General features: G+C 33.9%; 1 protein-coding gene across 1 annotated transcript; it reads left to right on the top strand.

Moving 5' to 3' along the window:
- The first annotated feature begins 1,826 nt into the window (after positions 1-1,826).
- Positions 1,827-18,027, top strand: LOC114258337 (protein-tyrosine-phosphatase IBR5). Its single transcript, XM_028198299.2, has 5 exons — positions 1,827-2,500; positions 4,469-4,568; positions 12,817-12,874; positions 13,041-13,147; positions 17,400-18,027. The coding sequence occupies exons 1-5, from the start codon at positions 2,264-2,266 to the stop codon at positions 17,714-17,716; spliced, it is 819 nt and encodes a 272-aa protein (XP_028054100.2). The 5' UTR covers positions 1,827-2,263; the 3' UTR covers positions 17,717-18,027.
- Positions 18,028-18,745: the final 718 nt, after the last annotated feature.

Genomic DNA, 18,745 nt, shown 5'->3' with positions numbered 1-18,745 from the left:
AATCATAACTTTTGCCGACCAAAAATTCACTTTTAGCGACCAATTTTTTTGTTGTCAAAAGTGTTAATTCTTGTAGTGAACAAACTAAAGAAGTGATTGTTGATGGTTAGAGATGGTGGCCAAAGGTGATTGTTGGTTACGGGAGGTGGTAGGCAAAGGTTGTTGCCACTGGTAGAAGGTGGTTAGTTGTGGCCAAAAGTATTTTTGGCCATATGAAGTGATGGTCGATGGTTACTGATGGTGGTTGGTCAACTGCTTAAGATGATTTTTAACAAGGGATGGTGACCAAAGATAGTCACTACTAGTGGCAGGTAATTGGCAACAGCGATAAGTGGCTGACAATCGAGAGATGTGGTAGTTAGAGATGGTTAGTGAAGAAGATCATCGGCAATGATAGCCGATAGTAATCAATAATAGATGGTAGTCCAAAAGGATGGGAAAAAGAGGGAAAAAAACAAAAACAAAATGAAATTGATTTTATTTTTGTTATATAAGTTGTTTACAACTTTTTGAAATGAAAATAGAAATTAAATAAGGCTCCGTTTGGTAAGCCTCTCAAATTACAGTTCCACCCATTGATTTGAGTGTGTTGTTTGTTTTGAGCTTTCAAATCATAATTCTACACCTATTTCTCAAAACTCAATTTAAAACATAATCATTATTTTTCAAAACTCATAACCAAACACATAATTCAAAACTCTTTTCAAAACACAATTCAAATCAATATTTTAATTTTTTAAATATTTTAAATATTTAAATATTTTAAAATTTAAATATGTTACGATTTTTTTAATTTTTTAAATTTTTTTTGAATATTTTTAAATATTTTAATTTCAAAATATTACGATTTTAATTTTTTAAATTTTAAAATATTTTATAAAAATAAACTCAAACTCTATTTTATAAAAATATTGTTAAATATTTTAATTTTTTTGTTATGTATTTGGTTATGATTTGAGTGTAGAGTTGTGAAAGTAATATGTAGTTTCGAGTTATGTGTTTGGTTATGAGTTTTAAAAATAATTTCTTAATTAAGTTTTGTTTTTTGTATTTGGTTACGATTTGAGTATAGAGTTATTTTTAAATTTAAAATATTAACATTTTAAATTATTAATTTTTTTTGAATATTTAAATTATTTAAATTTTTACGATTTAAAATTTTTGAATATTTATTTTAATTTTTTACTTATTAAATTTTTTAGATTATTTAAATTATTTAAATATTTATGATTTAAATTTTTTGAATATTTATTTTGAAAAAAAATTTATTTCCTTTGTAGTATTTTCAATTAAAAAATTGATTAATGTTATTTTCTGTTAATAATAAATTTTTTAAATTAAATTTTAAAAAGAGTTTGGTTATGAGTATTGATCAGAATTTTCAATAGTGTGAAAGTAGTGGGTTTTGTTATGAGTTATAACAATTTGAATTAAGTTTTGAAAACTCTTTCTAAAACTCATAACCAAACAAATTTTCTTCCTTCACATGTCAAATCAAACTTTTAAAACTCAATTCCACATTGAATTCAAAACTCAATTCAACACTCTATTTAAAAACTATAACCAAACAAATTTTCTACACTCAAATAATAATTTCACAACTCATAAACTCAAAATATAACTCATACTTTCAAATAATATTTACAAAACTCTAGTAAATGCAATCTAAATTTTTATTTATAATTTTCAAAATTTTATAAATATAATCATTACTAAATAAATGATTTTTTTGCAAAATAAAAAAAAATAATATTTATCAAACCGGATAAAGGAATTTGGTGAAATAATATTAAAATTATTTGACTGTGAAAAATCTTTTTCACATGAAAAAAATTTGATAAAAATCTCCATGATTGGTATATCAGGACACACAATAATGATTCAAGTCAAGAACCAAGTCATCTCTGTGATGATGCCTCATCTAGTACGACCATGAAAAGGAAACAATCTTCTCTTCATTAAATTCTCTTCTCTCTCTTCAAATTGTACACATATCCAAATCCACAAGCTGGATCGGTAGGCGTAAAGCTATTTTCTTCCTACTCTCTCTACAAAAGACAAAACGTTACGATATTCTCTCAACCCAGGTCCCAAACTCTATAACCCACAAAGCCGAAGATCTCTCCCGTCCCAACCCATCTTCAGTCTTCACGTACTCTGCTCGAATTCTTGTGAATCTTGGCTTTATAGTCCCTATCTTGGGTGTTTGTTATTTTGATACACAGAAGCTTTGAAATCATCTGGGTCTGTACCAATCGGAATTATGAGGAAGAGAGAGAGGGAAAACCCTTGTGGAGTTTGTGGGCACTATCACAAGTACGAAGAGGGCGAGGTTTGTGGGATTTGCGGCCACCGCATGCCGGCGGTGTCAGAGAAAACTTCACTGCAAGTCAGTGCTTTTCCGTCGGAGATCTTGCCGGAGTTTCTTTATCTGGGAAGCTATGACAATGCGTCGAGGTCGGAACTTCTCAAGACCCAGGGGATTTCTCGTGTTCTTAATGTGGGTTTCTTGTTTCACTAATTTGTTTTTTTCAATGCAATCGATTTTGTGTTGTTTAATGTTTTTAGGTATATGATCGTGAGAGTGATTGCCATGAAATCTTGAATATAGTCTTGGTTTATATGGTTTTCTTATGAATTGAATTGGATTAGGATATTGATAAATATTCGGTCACGTAATCGGACAGAGTATTTTGGAAGTGAATCCCACTAACAAATCTTTGAAAATCTTGTCCATTTATCTGTATTTTGTGCTGAGTCTGGGATTCGGATTTGGATTTTTGTGGATAATAGTTCATGAAATCTAATTTCATGTGAGTCTTGTAAAATCTTGTTATAGGTTAAGGTTAGTTGATTGAATTTGAGGTTTGGGCTAAAATTCGTGCTCATCTATTTTTGCCTAGACATATATCAGTGAATCTGGAATGTGTTAATGATGTTTAATAGTTGTAGGCACAACAGATAGTGAGGTTAATTTGGCTAATGTTAGCTTATGTCAATATGATGAATTTGGTGGCATTTGGTTTATTGAATTTGATCTAGGTCCCAATAGGTCAAGCGAACGACTCAATGATGAACATCTGTTGTGCAATGAGATGTTTATCCAAGGAGGCATTTTTCATTTTTATTTTTATAAATCTTTCTAAATTTTTTTATTGAATTTTTGTAGGAGGTAATTATTTGAGAATTGTATTACTTCATTCTTCTTAGTTTCTGCGTATATCACATTCTTTCTATCCAAGTGTCTAATGCGAATGAACCTTTGGATGGGGAAGGTAGGAACTGCTAGATTTGAATTAGTGGATCACTGTGTGGTTTTTTTTCAGATAGTGTTGTTGGTGGTGAAAGGAAAAAGTTCACTAATTTTTGTGGGGCGAGGACTTGGGTTCTTCGAAGTTGGGAATGTTTGTTCCTAATGTACGTTCATGCAAAGACTCACTTGAATACTGTTTGCGCATATATAGATCTGTTGTGAAGTTATTAGTAAATATTTTGTATGGTTGTACTTGTGTGATTTCATAGGTGGGATAATTGTTTCTAATGCAAGCTGTGATTTTATTACTTGACCTTTATGGAAGAAACGAGGTAGGATAAACACTTCGTTGTGGTTTCGGATTATTTCAAAGGTAGGTAAGGTGGAAAAGAGTAATATTCAAATGCAAGGGGTGAGATTTTTCTTAAGGGTGGTGATGGAAAAATGGAAATTTTATAGAAAAATATAAAGGATATGGTGTTAAGATGTTACGTTTTAGCAGCTTGCTCAAATAATCAAACATGTTGCCGTTGTTTCTTTTTTTGCAAGCCTTTTTTTATTAAATTATTAGGGGTTGTTATTTTAGTGTTTTCTATTAATTTTTTTTTTTTATATTTGGAGATCACTAAATTCCTGTTTGGTTGCACAAATTGAATTAACTGATTTTAAATATGTAGATTTTTAAAATGTGTTAATTCAAAATTTGTGAAGGCATTGAATAAAATTAATTTTGAATCTACTAAAGTTGGATTAGGTAATTTTGTGGTACAAAATAAACTTTTTAAAAATTTTAACAATCATAATTACACTCATTAAGTAATTCTATGTGAGAGGCTAAAAGTGGAGTGTGAATATTGTTGCTCTTTTTAATTAGTTAAGTAAATTTACATAAATTTCAGGTGTTGCTCTTTTATACCCAAACAAATTATTCACGGATGAGCCAATTCTAAACTGGTTCAATTCACATTATAGGGACAGGCAAATGTGCCCTAAATTTATTTATTTTTGTCACCCTTGTCAGCAGTTTTGTTTAGCTAGGATGTGCTTTCATCTCTTTCTTCAAACAGATATGCTGAAAGTAGTTTTTGCCATTTTCACATATGAAACATGAGTTGCATGTAATTGGTGTACTGCAATCTTTATCTTACTTTACCCCATTAAATTGAAATAGTAACTTGGCCCAGATTAATGATAATCTGACATATTCTTCTGCAGACGGTGCCTTCTTGTCAAAATCTTTATAAGAACTCCTTTACTTATCATTGTCTCCAAGATGACAAAAGCTTACAATTTGATGATGCCATCCAATTTCTAGGTGTGTATCTCTACGTCTGATGCTGTGAACTAATGCTTGTTATTACAGCTTTCTGCTTTGGTTTACTCAGTTTTTCATATCTTCTATGCCATTAATGTTATTAATTGTTGTACAATTGTATCTGGCTTATGTGATTTATATTGCGGAAAAAACATTGTATAATCACCATACGAGAATGATATCTTCAATAATATTTTAATGGAACTCCTCACAATGAATATCTGGATTCTTGAAAACATCCTTCTGTTGCTAATTTATTCTGGGATATTACTGATTAGTGATACAATCATTTTGAGGCTTTAGCATATCAATATTGAATCTAGTTTTATTATTGGTCAAAATTGACAAGAAGCCTTAGAATGTCGCTTTTTGCTTTTTGTTTTTGGTTTTTCAGTGGGGTAGTGTTGCTTGTTATGCATAATCTTCAACGAAAAACTCATTAAAACAAGAAGAAGATGTTGGCTTCATCAGGCTGATTTACTACAAATAGTTATTGGGCTTCCCCCAGACCCAATTATCCAACCATATAAGTTAAAAGTGTTTGAGAGTAATCATGTTGTGAAAGTAAGCTTATACGATGCACTTGTTTTCAAGAAGATTGCCAGAAATTGAAGATCACCATTCTTCTTTTATATATATATATATATATTTATCGTTTCGCCCTGCTTTCATTATAAAAAGTTTGTTGTTCGTTATTGAACAATTGGAATCCTGAAAGCCTTTCCTATTCCATCACAATTTGCAACAATTTACAAAAACTTCAGCTCTGAGTAGTTTTACTTAAAATTTTAATACACATTTTTAAGCTGTTGGTGAAGCATTGGTGGAACTAATTCTGTGATGTGGTAAGTTGGTTAGTCATTTTCTAACGTAGGAGGGTGGAGTGAGCTGCGTGTATATATGCAAATATATGCTGCAAGAAGGTTTTTAAACACAAAATAGCCGGCCACTGCTCCATTATGTATTTATTCGTTTGTTATATGAGTTTGGTAGTCTATGCCGTTGGACACATTTATGAATGATGGGAGAGGTTAGGGTGAGCTATTATCAACATTTATATTCACATTTGCCATCATTCCATTTTTAGCAGCCTGATATAACAGGGGGACTCATCCACGTCGTTATTGAAACAAGCCACAGAAGGACCAACTTTTGTTACAATGTTAGCCACTCTGAATCAGGTGGTTCTTCACAGCCTCGAGAAAAACTGTGCTGTTTCCTTTATTTTTCATCCTCAATATCTCAAGCTCTCTGTTTAATCGATTTGTGATGTCTCTAACCAGAAAATTAACTACTGAGAAGTGGCTAGATCTTGCAGCAACATATAGAGGTGTCTCTTAATCCAAGTTTGGCTGTTTGAGAAGGGATTGATGCTGATAATAAATCTGAGCAACAATGTTTTTGTGTCCTAACAACGCAGCAATGCGGACTAGTATGTTTTTATGAGGTGTGAATTTTAGAACTATATAAATTTATATTGAGAAGTTATTTGAGTAAAAAATGTTCCCTGATTTTGTGGAGTTCTATAGTTTCAGATCCATGCTGGTTTCAAGTCACCAACATTTGGATTCATTTGGGGTGGCTTTAAGTTAAATATATTTTAGTAGTTTATGGAAGTTATAAAAATATGGACCCATTGAGAGTCTCATGAGTGATGATGCTAGATGCTGTTATTTAGGTGCAGTTGACTTAGACCAAAATAGCCAAATATGTCTTGTTACCTATACATTCAACATTGATATGGTAAGTCAGTCATTTTTCTTACATAAGAGGATGTAGGGAACAACATGTAAGAAATGTAATCTTCTGCAAGAAGGATTGTAGACACAAAATAGCCATTGTTACTTCATGTATTCGTTCATTTGTTACATGATTTTGGTAGTCAATTCTGTTGGACACATTTAGCAAAAGATGAGAGAGAATGGATAGAAGAAATAAGAGTCCAAGAAATAAGCTGTTGGACTTGAACTAGAAGATTTAAATAGTGCTAAATATTTGTATTGGATTTTAAAGCTAAAGAAAACTGAATGTTGGGTGGAATGAGCGGACTAATTGGTTAAAACAAAAAAGATTATTGGAGAACTACAAATGAAATGGGTCATGATTTGAAGGATTTCCGAGTCAATGTATATGAAATGCTAGGTTTTTTCCTTTTGCTTTACTTTCTGTTCCTTTGATCTAAGAGCTCTGCTTAATCTTTTCCTTTTACTTAGAAAATGCTAATGTATATGTATATATTTATATTTGTATACACTCGTGCGTCGTAATAAAGGAGAAGGGTTGTGTGTTAGGTGGTACAGCTAGCTTGTAAAAATCCATGTTAGATCTCTCACGAACATGAATCTTAATATCAATATGCAAGTAAGGGCTAGAGCATTCCTCGTAGACAACTCGTTCCTTTGGTGTTTCAAAAATGAACAAGTGGCATCGCATCGGTGCCTGGGTGCGGTGAAAAATAGGTAAAAGGGTCATGGGATTTAGTAGTAAAAAAACATTTGAATTTATTTAATTTAACTGAGCTTATAGTCCTTGATAGATCATAATGGTGAGAAAAGATATGTAGCCAACTCTACTTGATTGGGACACATGGTTTGGTTATAAATGTACATTATACACAAATATGTTCGCATATCACATGTTTATATATGCATCTGAATTGGGGTTGTCCTAGCATAGCCAAACTCAAATTTCCATGCATGTTGCCAAGTTGACCCTCCCATAATGGCCTGATGCATACTTATGGTATACATATACATTTCCAAAAAACATCTTTAAGAGAAAAATTATCTAGCTTAAATGGAACAAAATTCAACAAGTAAACGGGTTGGTCATGTTATTGGGTTTGACCTGTGCCCATTATAATTGACCCCAGATTAACCCTTGCCACCAATGCCTGTATTGCGAGATACATCTTTAGGATGGGATGACTGGGTTGTAAATGGGATGGGGGAGTATTGGAAGTTGTGCAAAATAGGCAACAATAAAACTTCAGGTCTAAATGGCTGGTTACCATAAGGGTTGGGAGGTGAAAGAGAACTAGATAAAAGTGATGGGAGAAGGGTATGAATTGCAGGGTAACTATAAAAAGAGTTTAAATCCTACCTTCATGTTGGTTCCAAAAAATGATACTCTATTCAACATCTTGCAACTTAAAAAGTGTTAGCATCTGTATTGTAGGAGGAGGTAGATGCTAATCATCTACCTTATTTTATTTTGAGGTGTTTTAATAATTTAATCCATGCTTTGAGCTGATCCATGTTTAAGTTGATCTTCATAAGTCGTGGCTCATTCATAATGAAAAATCTATAGAATGTTGTGTTGTAGGTTAGATTAGAATTATAGGTTGCTTAGCAGTTTCTTCTCATTGCATGTTTTAGTTTTCTTAGGATCAAGATTTCAAATCTGTGGCAACCATATTAGGCTGCTCAGTGGATTTTGGCAACTAACGGAAATTCATGTCTAAACCAAGAGTTCAAAAATGGCATTAATGAAATGCTATTACTAACTATTCATACTTCGACTGGGTCCAAGCCTTTGTCAATTTTTTAGTTTTTAATCTTCTGAGTATTGACAACCAGCCACTCTCTGCTGACTGCACCAAGGTGGCTAGCTGTAGTTGAAAAATAAAAGCTAGGTGATGGCAGTGGGTATCCCATGGAGGGGATTTTTGATTCTATGCAGATTGACAGGAAGGTTTCATTTGTGGGGAGAGTTTGGAGAAAGGCGTAGATTCCACTCTTTCTCCAAAGTGCAATTTGGTGGGAAGCTCTAGTGGCAGTGGATTAGGGGTGATTCTTTGTTTGAACTGGGCATCAATGATGGCTCTAAGCCTAAGGGTATTTCTACAGGTATGTTTGGGCCTTCAGTTTCTCATCTTTGTGGGAAACAAGAGGGGTGTTTTGTAACGGAGAATCTATGAAACATGGATACGGATATGGATATGGCACGATACGGATATAGAGATTTGAAAAAATCTAAAAAAATTATTATACAGCGGCCATGATGTGTCAACGTTTTTTTAGTATTATATTATATATCTACTCAAAGAATAGTGAGAAACCATTATTTAAGAATTATATATTAGATTAAGAGTCAATAATCTTTTTTCCCCCCTCTAGTGGATACATTAATTCAATAAAATGTGAAAAAAAAGTGAAGTACTACTTTAATCACATCATTTGCCTCTTCCATAAGGAATTACAAAATATTTAAAAACTATTCTTGTATTTATTATAACAATTATACTCTAATTCTATACAAGGATTATTTCAATTTCAATTACATAATAGTTTGGATATGTGTGACCTAGAGTGTTCTAAAAGTGTCCGATACTTTTCAAAATTAACATCAAGTATTGGATACATTTTAGGAATTTTCAGATATGTATCCACTACTATCCAAGGGGTATCGGTATCCGATATGGGTACGATACGGATACGATTCCTTTTTAGAAGTATATCCATGCTTCATAGGGGAGAATCGATATAGGATTGGTGGCAGCTATATAGATGATGGAGCAACAAGCTTTAGATTGTATAGATGGAATGACAATTTTGTAGGAAAATGGTGGAGGAAGTGGGAAGTTTTCTGAGGAAGGGTTGCTTGATGATGGGGACTCAACATGTTGGGGAGGTAGGGTTTGATCTAGTGGAGGGCAATTTTAATGTACAATGTCAGTCATGAGGAGGAAGCAGACGTCAAGAAGGATGGATTGATGGAAATTAATGTACAATGTCAGTCATGAGGAGGAAGCTCTGATGGAAATTAGGTTTTTTTTTTTTTTCTTTTGGGAGGGGGCCTTAAAATTTAGGTATTAAGGAGAGGGAAACTTGAGCCTTAGAAGGAGCATAGATGGGACAACTCCAAGCGATGTGGGACGCATTCCAATGCACCCTCTTGGATCACAACATACAGTAGCTGGACAAATTGCACACCAATCATAGACCTAATCAAGCTCTGATACCAAATTGAAACGCCCAGCCCACACTTCTTGAAACCTAGGTATTAAGGAGAGGGAAACTGGAGCCTTATAAAGAGCACAAATGGGCTAACTTCAGGCGATGTGGGACACATTCTAACAAACTTTTGGTTAAGGGGTTCTCATGTTGAAGGATGGATTGATTTTGATGTGAATGGTTCCTTGTTACTAAAGAAAGTTAATAAGTTTATGGGTAATTGTGAGAAGTTTTCATAACCCTAAGGGGTTGGCCTAGTGGCAAGGCCTTGGGTCTTGGGGGTGTACTCCCTCTAAGGTTCAGGGATCGAAATCTCTTAGGCGTTAACAATTCCTTGGGGCCACTGGACTGGGGAAAAACTCTTGAATGAACTGTGGTGTGCTTGCGAGAAACTCCTTGCCAAGGGCCTGTATGCCCTTGATTAGTCAGGCTTTGATCCGGACAAACCAATGCCAGTAAAAAAATAAAATAAAAAAATTGTGAGATGTTTTTATTACTACTAATAAGGGTTATAGTTTGAGCCAAGCTCAAATCAAAGAAATGGCTTGAAAGGGGTGGTTGAGTTGAAAAGAGATGGCAATAAGATGGAAGACAGATTTTTTTTTTTTTTTGATCAATAGTAATTCCTATTGAAAGTAAGGTTAGCCAAATAGCACTTACTAGGAAATCAACAAGAAGCTTACACAAAACTAAGGAAAAAAACCTTGTTCAAAACAAAGGAAAAATCCCCAAATGAAGCACCAAGGAGAACCTATGTATATATCAAGGCACAACATTCGTACTACGAAGCAGAAGTCTATCATAAAAGTTCGACAATAGAATAAGTCTGAGATAAATATATAGGCTACATCCATTTGTGTGGGAAAGCTACAAACGCACCAAAAAAAAAAAAAAAAAAAAAAACAAACAAACAAAAAACAAAACACAAACCCTCAAACCCATAACGCCTAGGTAGTGGTGGCGGCATATTCAGTGGTGGAAGGCAACAAATTTAGGTGAAGGGAGGGGGCAGATCCGGTGGAGAAGAGGTGGAAGACAGCTGATCAGGTTGATGGTGGCCGAACAGGAGGTGATGATGTGGTGGCGACACTGGAGTGGGGTGGAGGAGGAGAGAAACAGTGAATCTGGTGAATGCCACGACCAGAGTTAAGGCGAAGGGGAGAGAAACACCTTACAAAGGGAGGGAGAAGGGTGGAAAGCCAAAAACTTCCAAGTTATTTACCAGAAAAGCAAGGAAAAGGAAGAGAAAGAGGGCTAGGAGGAGGTGAGGCCGCGGGAACCCCCCTCCCTCCCCTACCTTGGCTACCGCTCATAATCGAAACCCTAGGGAGAGAAAATATAGAGAGAGAAGCTCTCAAAGTTTTAGCGGGGGAAGCTCTCAAAGTTGCCAATTCCAATAAGACATAATACTAGATGGAAGATAGATTGATGGTTGTAATGAGTCTTGAAGTTTGTTGATCGAATTCATACAAAGGATGAGGAAGACAAGGGAAGGGGGAAAAAGTTCTCTATGAAGGGGATGAAACTTATACATCTTCAATCGTTGATTAATTATGTTGGACAAAAGGGGTACGAGCATGGTTATCAAAATCGCGATCCGGATTGTAGGATTGTACGATCCTAAATTGTCAAAACGATCCAAATCGTTGTAGGATCGGTGTTATAGTAGGATTGCAAGTAGAATTGTATGGGATTGCATTAGGATCGTAGGTAGGATTGATGGATTTATGATTTTTCGCCTTATTTTTAATATGTATCATTCTAATTTGTAATTTTACCTTATTTTTAATAGAAAGTAGAATCTTATGATTCTTGATCCGATCCTATGATCCGATCCACGAGACCCTCTCACCGATCCTACGTAGGATCCCGATTTTAACAACTTTGGGTACGAGGCTGTAAAGGGGTAGTATATGGAAGGAAGAAAGATGTTAATCCCTTTTTTTTTCTTCATGAATAATTTCAGGAGGGAGTTTAGGAGAAGCATCTTAAATCTGTTGTAGTTATTGGAAGGCTGGAGGAAAAAAACAGAAGACAAAAACACTTCTTTTGTGAATTGGCTCAAGTTTTGTTCTTTATTTGAGGATAGCAAATGTAATTTGGGAATGTATTCGGGGTTTTGGTTTGTAGATGGATTTATCGACCAAAAGTTCCTCTAGGAAAGAGGCAAACTTAAAAGACTAAAAATCTTTGGTTAATTATAATGGAGAAAAGGGGTTTGATGCTATTAAGGGGTCGTTAGGCCCTATGGAAGGAGGCATGTTAGTGGATTTTATCTTCATGGATGATTTTGGGAAAGAGTTTAAGGAGAAACATCCTGAAATTAAATCTGTAATTATTGAGAAGGCTAGAGGAGAAATATGGTAAGCACACCTTTTGTGAAATTGGTGCAAGTTTGAACCTTTGCGGATGTATTTGGTGTTTTGGTCCATAGATTTCTGTGTGTGTGTGTGTGTGTGTGTGTGTGTGTGTGTTTGGAATTATAAGGGTTGTGTCCTCTGGGCACGTGTTCTCTAATAAAATTACATCGTCATTGATAAAAAAAAAATGATTTTGTAGAACTGCCTGAAAATAATGTTAAGAGACATGCAGCCCTGTCTTCTGATTTCGCTTTTAGCCTGTTTCTTTCAAAACTGGGGGATATAACTACATTCAAACATGGTCTTGGCTTATATTTTCTCTTGTATAAGGATCCTTCTGTGGGCTTCAAATTTCTGAAGTTGAGGAACTTAAATCTAGAAGCACTGTAATTATCCTCTAGAACTTGTATTGCTTGTTTTCAACTTTTTTTTCCAACTTCATAGCAAGCAGAAGTCTTTTTTTTGATTATTCACTTGTTTATTTTTTTGGGGAAGGGGTTGTGGAAAGATTTATTGATAAAGCAAGACTAATGGCAACAATAGCAGTTTCATTAGCCATCATTATATTCTCATTAATTTAAAAATGTCAACAAGCAACAAAATTCTATTAACCCTTTTCCCTGATCTTAATAAATCCAGTGATGACTGATTGTATGTACAATGTACTTGATGCAACTAATCCCACACTTGAATAGCTAGACCTGGCTTGTCTTGTATTGTTCTAACCTAGCACTTATGGTTTAATGGATTCCGTTTCATACGAAATTTATCAGCCGTGTCACGCCATTACTGTCCTACAAATAACATTTGTTTCTGGGTTGCATCGTGATAACTTCGGATGCTCTTAATTTGATAGGCAATTTTTGTTTGTGTTTTCTGTAGTTTAATTTGCTTACTCAGCCGAGCTTAATGCAACATATGTTTGTTTTACAGAGCAATGTGAAAGGGATAGGGCACGTGTTCTTGTCCACTGCATGTCTGGAAAAAGCAGGTGAAATTTTTAATACAAATTTCTGTGTTTTTGGGGTTTAACCTCTTTTTTCTATCACAACATAGATTTACAAATGCATGCTTGCACACAGTAATAATTAACTGTCATTAGGACATTAACAAATGGTATCTTCACCTGGGATTTCATGTATGCTATATTTCCTCAGATCGCCAGGTATTGTGATAGCTTATTTGATGAAGAGCAAAGGATGGAGACTTGCACAGAGTTACCAATGGGTGAAAGATCGGAGACCACCTGTTGAATTAACTCAAGGTGATGCCATAAAGTTATATAGATTGATTATATTTTAATTGATGGAAGCTAATTTGTTTGGTGGTATATATGCTTGGAATATCACATCATCAAAGCAACAAACAATCAGGAGTGTGTAGGATAAGGATAAAAGAAACAAATTGATACTACTTGACTTAGCAGCTGACCATTTCTTAGTTTTGTAAGAGCAACTCAACACTAATAGGCATTTCGCCTAACAAAAGTACATAAAAAGTAGCTAGCCAAGAGAGGGTGAGGCAAAATGCTACCGTGTTGCCTGTCTTGTTGGAGCTCCATTCTGTGACGATACCAGGCAAAATGCCTCTCCCATTGGAATTATAAGATCACAGTACCTGTTTGCATGCTAGTAGGGTTAAGAGGGAGACAAAAATCAATAATGGTCAAGAAAGATAGGTCGGATATTCATATCTTTATTTAAGAAGAATTAAAAGATGAGTCATGTTGCATGTATGTTTGTGCGTGCTTTCTTATGGCTTTTGCCCGAGCAGACTGCTTCTTCCCTGGTATCAGCATCAGCCAAAGTTCTTGTCATTGTTATTCCTGCCTTTTCCAGCTAATATTTCAACCTATGAAGCACGGATATAGACACGGGACACGACGCGGACACGCAAATTTTCAAAAAATAGGGGACACCACACGTTGGGGACACGTTTAATATATATAATTAAATTTATTTATTATATGTCATAAAATTATAAAAAAAAATTCATTAAAAGGTAATAAAAAATACAAAATAACATTATTAAAAATTAATCTCTATAATAAAATTAATAAACACATATTATTAAAATTAACAAAATTAATCCAAAATATATATTTATATACTTCAAATAATAGAGGTACATAGAAAAGAAAATATAAAATGAAATTAGAAAAAAAAATAATAGAGAGAGACAGATGTTACACTCCCATCCCACTGAACATATAAAAGAAAAAATAAAAAATAAAAATTGAAAATAAAAGTTCAAAGCAGAGGAGAAGAGAGAGAGAGTGACTGAGAGAGAGAGAGAGAGAGGGACTGAGACAGAGGGAGAAAGATCAGAGAAGAAGAAGAAGATCGAAGAAGAAGAATGAAGAACAGCGAAGTTGTACCTTAGATAACAGCAACAACAGCGAGCAGCTACCACCGATGAGTGACGAACGACGACAACCAATGAATGATCAATGAAAAGCTACCAGGTCTTCTCTCTGTTCTCTCTCTCTCTCTCTCTTCTTTTCTCTGTCGATTTAGGTTAGATATTGTTTTGTTTTTGCTTTTTACAAATTGACCCACATAGAAGTTTCATGAATCATGAAATTGACCTCGAACGTGTCCCGAACTTATCCGAACATGTCCGTTACGTGTCCAGCTGCAAAAAAATAAAATGAAATAAAATAAAATCAGACACTCTTTGCTACGTGTTGGACATGTGTCCACCGCATGTCCGACGCGTGTCCGTGTCCGACACTGATACGCAACCCTTGGAGAGGTGGCCGTGCTTCATAGATTTTAACTATAATATATCAATCCGCTGATACCTATTGACAACATTGCTAATAGAAATTGGATCCAAAGGAAATTTGGGCCTTTATTACTATTACTGTAGTTATGCCGCAACCAGTTAATTGATAGGATTGGCTGGCTCATCCTTGGAATCTGAAGCTAATTTTCTATCTGACACTAAAGTAAAGTACTCACTGAAGTCATTAATCTATATACAACCTTCCAGGATAGATGATTACTAACAAGCATAGACACGCAGACACGCAAGTTTTAAAAAAAAGGTAGGACATGGCACATGAGTTATACGTGTAAAATATGGAATGATATATATTATATATCATATATAAAGGTAATTAATTATTATATGTCATATATATGAATATTTAAATCAAATATCATTATTTTAAAAGTCTAAAGGAGAAATATAGGTTGCATTTGGTAGAGTTTTCTAAATATGATTTGAGAGTAGGAGTTGTATTTTGAGTTTGTGAGTTTTGGAATTATGATTTGAGTGTGAAAAATATGTTTGGTGAAAGAGTTTTGACAAGAGTTTTGAATTGAGTGGGAAATTTTTGATGTGACATGATATTTGATACAAAAATTTACAACTTATAACCAAACACACAACTCAAAATTCTATTAAAGCTCATAAATTTTTTAAAAAAATTCAGAAAATATTTTTTTCGAATATATAAAAATTAATGTGTCAATTTAAAAAAAAAAAAAAAATTGTACTGTTCCGGTTAACCAGCCCGACGACCAGTGGGACGTCCAGTTAGGCCAAATTTTCCCGCCTAAGACAGAGTTTTCAAAATTGAATGTGAAATTAACTTTGGAAAACCATAAACAAACATCAAACGCAAATAAAATGGTGGAATTATAGTTTGAAAAGCGTTCCAAACAGAGCCATACATTGTTTTTGTTTTATTATTGGATTCTAAATTATTTTGTTTAAATTTGCAAATTGTTTCACGCGTGTAGTGTTGGGAAGTGTACCTTGGTGTCCATGCTTCTTAGTGTTGTTATATTGGACAAAAATGTGCATGAAAAAGGACGGTTGACAAACTTGTTTTGGAATTTTTTTTTTTTTTTTTTTTTGTGGATATTTGTTTCTTTTTAATAGAACCACCAATAAATGGTCCTGAGAAGTGGAAAACCCAAGAGGTCAAAATCTCATCAAGGTGCCCTAATTTTGTAGATATCAATCTAGCTGGACCCTTAGTTTTTGGTCTTGAGATCTTTCATATTGTGTGTAAAATAGAAATATTTTCAAGAGGGTAAATTATAGTAAACCCTTTTAAACGATGACTCATTTGCACTTCATCTTTTTGAACTTTAAAACTCAATAGTTAGTCACCTCAAACTATTATCTTGTTGTACCTAACATTTTTCGTTGTGATTCTGTTAGGGATTTAAACAGAATGAGGTCATGTATGAAGTATATGATACACTTATTGATTTTTGGATAAATTACACTTTGCACCGTTGCATTTTGTACCAAATTTCATTTTAGCCCCTACACATGAAATCATGACAGTCAATCTCCTGCACTTCTAGTCGAATTTCATTTTGGTCCCTACACATGAAATTGTGACAATTTATTCCCTGTACTTTTAGTTAGATCTCACTTTGGTCCCTACATAAGTGTTATGTCTCATTTTTGTTACTCAGTTGTTTAGATCTTTAATAGAATCTATAGTCATGTGACAAGAATGTGACTACGATATGAGGGTAATAGAGGAAAATCATCTATATTTTTCACCAATACACACTTTATCCCAAAATTTACATCAAATTATGACAATTAGGTTAAAATAAATCACAGATTATCAACAATTACGAAGATGAACTAGGGTTTTGGATAAATTGGAATCACGAAACTCTGTTCTTCACGGTAACACAGTCTTCTGTCTATTCATCTTCCTCTATTTGATTTCTTTGTCGCATTTTTTTTATATTTCAAAGGCTCTATTTTCTTGTCTCTTCGCCTCAATTTTTACCATACATACATATATGTGTACATATATATATATATATTGTATTATATGACTCTCACATGCTTATTACGTAGGATAAGGTATGTTGGTGGGAAACATGAATGATTTTCCTCTCTTGTCCTCATTTTGTAGTTACATTTTTGTCACATGATTGTATTTTGTTAAAGATTTAAAAATAAAGTACCAGAAAAGGGACATTGACACTTGTGTAGGGATTAAAGTGGGATTTGAGCAAAAGTATAGGGAGTTGACTGTCATGATTTCGTATGTAGGAACCAAAGTGGGATTTTACTAGAAGTGTAGGGAGTTGACTGTCATGATTTCATGTGTAGGGACCAAAGTGAGATTTGGTACAAAGTGTAGGGGTGCAAAGTGTAATTTACTCTTGATTTTTTAAGACAATAATATCCGTTATTAATATTTTTATGACAATAACATCTGCCCTTTGTCTCCTGTGTAGTGACAAAGTGCAAATCGGATCTCCAGATTAGAGTAGTATTGTCCAAAAAGTTTAATAATTGTGTCAGGTCTTCTGCACATGATCTGATTTTGTGTAAATCCCTAACAAAATATTAACAAAAAGAGTTGACTATAACAGAATAATACTTTGAGGTGGTTAATTGTTGAGCTTTAAAGTTTAGGAGGGCAAAATGCAAATAGGTCATAATTTAAGGAGGTTTACTGTAATTTATCCTTTTCAAAAAGATGGTAATAGTATTGACATCCTTTGTTTTTCATTCATGAAATGTAGCTGTCTACCGGCAATTACAGGAGTATGAGCAGAAGATCTTTGGGTTGATTGAGAACAACACGGGGGTCTTGCCAGTATTCACGTCATCGGCCATCCCATCCTTCAGCTTCGGCTTCCCAAAGCCAAACGATCCGGTCCCTCTCCCTGCTTTCAACAGCCTCAGTGCTCCGTCCATTTTTGCTCGTCCACCATTAGACATCGCTCCTCACGAGTTCACTTTTGGTGCAGTCCAAACTCATCAGAATTCATCTGGAGTCCGTTTTGGGGAAAACCCGCCTAACCCAAATAGCAACGATATTGCTATGGATGGTTCGTGATTTCAATGTGCTTCATTTTATTCCTTCTCCGATATGAATCATCCTTGATCAGAGGTCAGTGATTCCTAACTTTTGACAATGTTTTATCCGAAAGTTCGAATGTAAAAGTGGGAACAAGTACTAGACCTTTTGGTTTGTAAGGTATGACATGGAAAACATTGTGGGTTGCCTTTCTTGAATCAAATGTGATGAAAGTGTAAGGATCTCATTTCTCAGTACTATACAAAAATTACAATTTTTTTTTTTTTTAATGGTCTGTTGAACTTTTTCTTTTTGGCAATTGCATAAATAAAAGGCAAAAGATTACACAATTTTTGATTTTGTTTTTGAAGAACTAGGATTACACAAATTTGTTTGTTCCAAGTTTTCATTCAATTATTCTTCTTTGTGGACGGAATCAGAATTTTATCGCCGGAGGGTCAAAGACAAATAATTTTTTTCACCATATATACAAACATACATGTATATAAAATATGATATATAAACTACATATATACATATAAAAAAATGCAAATACTATAGAAGTAATCTCTAATAGGATAAAGAATATTTTTTTGATAAAAAAGAGAAGAAAATGAGATGATAGAAGAATGTGATATATAACTTTTATATTGAGGACTTATTTTATTTATAAAATAAGATATATATTTTAAAAATGTTAATGATGAATAGATTTTTTTTCATAGAAACCGGAGGACTATGGCTCCTCTAATAGTTTTCTCGTAGTTCTATACTTTGTGTTTACTAGTAATTGGGCACGTTCTATCCTTTGTGTTTACTAGTAATTGGGCACGTGCGTTGTAGTAATTGGGCACGTTCTATCCTTTGTGTTTACTAGTAATTGGGCACGTGCGTTGTAGGTAACATATGATTTTTTATTAATTGTTAATACTATCATTTTGCATTTCTTTTAAATTAGTATGTGATAAGTATACAAAGTATGGAGACTTGTATGAGTAAATTGATCTGTAATCTAAAATACAACTAAGCAAGAAATGAATACATACTCAGCTGAAGAATTTAAATAAT

The sequence above is a fragment of the Camellia sinensis genome, chromosome 7, assembly GCF_055761805.1.
Source record: "Camellia sinensis isolate YWXY chromosome 7, ASM5576180v1, whole genome shotgun sequence".
NCBI classification, from domain to species: Eukaryota; Viridiplantae; Streptophyta; class Magnoliopsida; order Ericales; family Theaceae; genus Camellia; species Camellia sinensis.
The sequence above is the reverse complement of the archived record's forward strand: the minus strand, read 5'-3'. Positions and strand labels throughout refer to the sequence as shown.